A 2,422-nucleotide genomic window follows, 5' to 3' on the forward strand; every position below is an offset into this window, starting at 1 on the left:
TTGTTTCAACCATGTTAGGTGTGTCAGTCATGGTAGTTGTTTCAACCATAGTAGGTGTGTCAATCGTGGTAGTTGTTTCAACCATGTTAGGTGTGTCAATCGTGGTAGTTGTTTCAACCATAGTAGGTGTGTCAGTCGTGGTAGGTGTTTCAACCATAGTGGGTGTGTCAATCGTGGTAGTTGTTTCAACCATAGTAGGTGTGTCAGTCGTGGTAGGTGTTTCAACCATAGTAGGTGTGTCAATCGTGGTAGGTGTTTCAGCTGTGATAGGTGTTTCAATCATGGTAGTAGTGTTTCTCCTCACAATCAACATGTACAGTTTTTGCACCGACAACAACAACATTTGAATCCTCTGAGGAGATAAACTTCACAACACGCTCCATCAGATCAGACGTGTCGATGAACAGTTCCTTACCTCTCTTCAGTGAATCGAAACGTTTTCGATTGCTTTACATCGAATATTTCGATGTGTGTAGGTAAAGATGTACATAAAAAGCTAGCAATTTCTTTGTTTGTATTAATTTTTCCATTAAGTTTTCCTGTGCCTGTAATATTTCCGGCTCCAATACCGGAATGACTTGATATTTTCGATCACCAATAATGCAACTGTTATCCAGACTCGTGCGACGGGAGTTTAAATAGTTTTTATATCACGTGGCAAATTAAAGCAGTTTGATAGTCTACTAATTATGAAGGACATCAGACATAACTATACTTTTATTGTTTATTTGGTTTATAATGCGCTCTGTCCACCAACAAGAATCGCACCATGGATTTTCAGCGTTGTAACTCCGTAAAGTTACCGTTAACCCACAGAAGGATTTGCTTTTATAGAAACATGTGATATTATCTACGTTAGATATAGAGAGTCCCGTTTATCGTGTAAAAATAAAATTCCGATGCGTTGCACCAATAACGTTATAGTTTGATTAAATATCGACGCGAAATTTAAAGATGGGATAGGCAGTTATTGTTATATTCTTTTAGACTAATCTATCGGCAGTTATTGTTATATTGTTTCCGACGAATCTTTAGGCAGTTATTGTTATATCATTTTAGACTAATCTACAGGTAGTTATTGTTATATTATTTTAGACTAATCTATAGGCAGTTATTGTTATATTATTTTAGACTAATCTATAGGCAGTTATTGTTATATTGTTTTAGACTAATCTATAGGCAGTTATTGTTATATTCTTTTAGACTAATCTATAGGCAGTTATTGTTATATTGTTTAGACTAATCCTTTGGGATAATGACATTTTGTCAGCGCTTTGGTGTTTAAGTTTTGTTTCAGGAAGTTCCATTCGAACAAACGTGTGGCAGTTAATAATTAGTGTTAACTACTGATCAAAACACACTACTTATATAAAAATATGTTTACCAAAAAGCAAACTTTTAGTGAGTACAGATATTTCCTTCAGAGTGAAGCACTACACAGCGTACCAATAAGTAATTAGAGATAGTATCAAAAGTACAAATCAGTCACCTCCATGACATCGTATGTAAATATAGGCTTAGCTCGTAAAGACCACAAAATGTTATGGCGTCACATAATTGAACGATGGAAGGTTGTTGAAAGTCACAGATTGATCGGTAGGTCATTTCCTGTACTGCTGTACACAGTAGCTACGACAGCAATGCAGTCTCGGCCACTTCAGAAAACACCAGCACGATCCGAGTGCCCAAAACGTAATATGAGAAGTTTCGAGAATGATCCACACCAAATGATACAGAATTTATGTAGTTCACACCCTGAATCCAGTAGTAGAGTAGCTAAATTGAAACACATTTCCACAACCAGGTAATATTGTACACCAAAATGCAATTTCACCAATACTAACGCACTCTACTGCCTTCTAAGAGGTTGTATGTAATTTGTTCCAACTGGTCAAGTTTTGTAAATTATCAGGCAGTGGGTGCGCATAACTTGGTGACTATCATACCAGGATTTTTCTTTTATTTTGCAATGGATACAATCCACGAGAATATACGATGATATTTCTTTTATATTGTGGATACCATCTGGTGAGCTGATTGATCACAGTCGAAGTATGTGAAGGGGCCGTCAGTATTACGTCACACTCTCGAACAAAAGTCTCTATCTGCCTACGTCAAAGACCAGCATGCCAGATAGTGTTTCCAAGCAAGATAGGCACCTGTATATTTAGCTTTAGTCACAAAATGAATTTTGAAGCTTAAGGATTTACCACTCTCCCTGGTCAAGACATATGCTGGATATAAAACCTATCCTTGATTGAGTCGAGACATTTGCCGGATATAAAACCTATCTTTTATTGGGTCAAGACATTTACCGGATATAAAACCTATCTTTAATTGGATCAAGACATTTGCCGGATATAAAACCTATCTTTGATTGGTTCAAGACATTTGCCGGATATAAAACCTATCTTTGATTGGT

At 36.6% G+C, this 2,422-nt stretch overlaps 1 protein-coding gene across 1 annotated transcript in view; it reads left to right on the forward strand.

Moving 5' to 3' along the window:
* The first annotated feature begins 769 nt into the window (after positions 1-769).
* LOC106469586 (DC-STAMP domain-containing protein 1-like) overlaps positions 770-2,422 on the forward strand; it is a 38,696-nt gene continuing 37,043 nt past the window's right edge. Inside the window, exon 1 of the mRNA XM_022398158.1 lies at positions 770-793. Within this exon, the coding sequence (XP_022253866.1) occupies positions 770-793 (24 nt within the window). The remainder of the gene's footprint in view (positions 794-2,422) is intronic.

Source organism: Limulus polyphemus, unplaced genomic scaffold (assembly GCF_000517525.1).
Source record: "Limulus polyphemus unplaced genomic scaffold, Limulus_polyphemus-2.1.2 Scaffold3560, whole genome shotgun sequence".
Classification (NCBI taxonomy): Eukaryota; Metazoa; Arthropoda; class Merostomata; order Xiphosura; family Limulidae; genus Limulus; species Limulus polyphemus.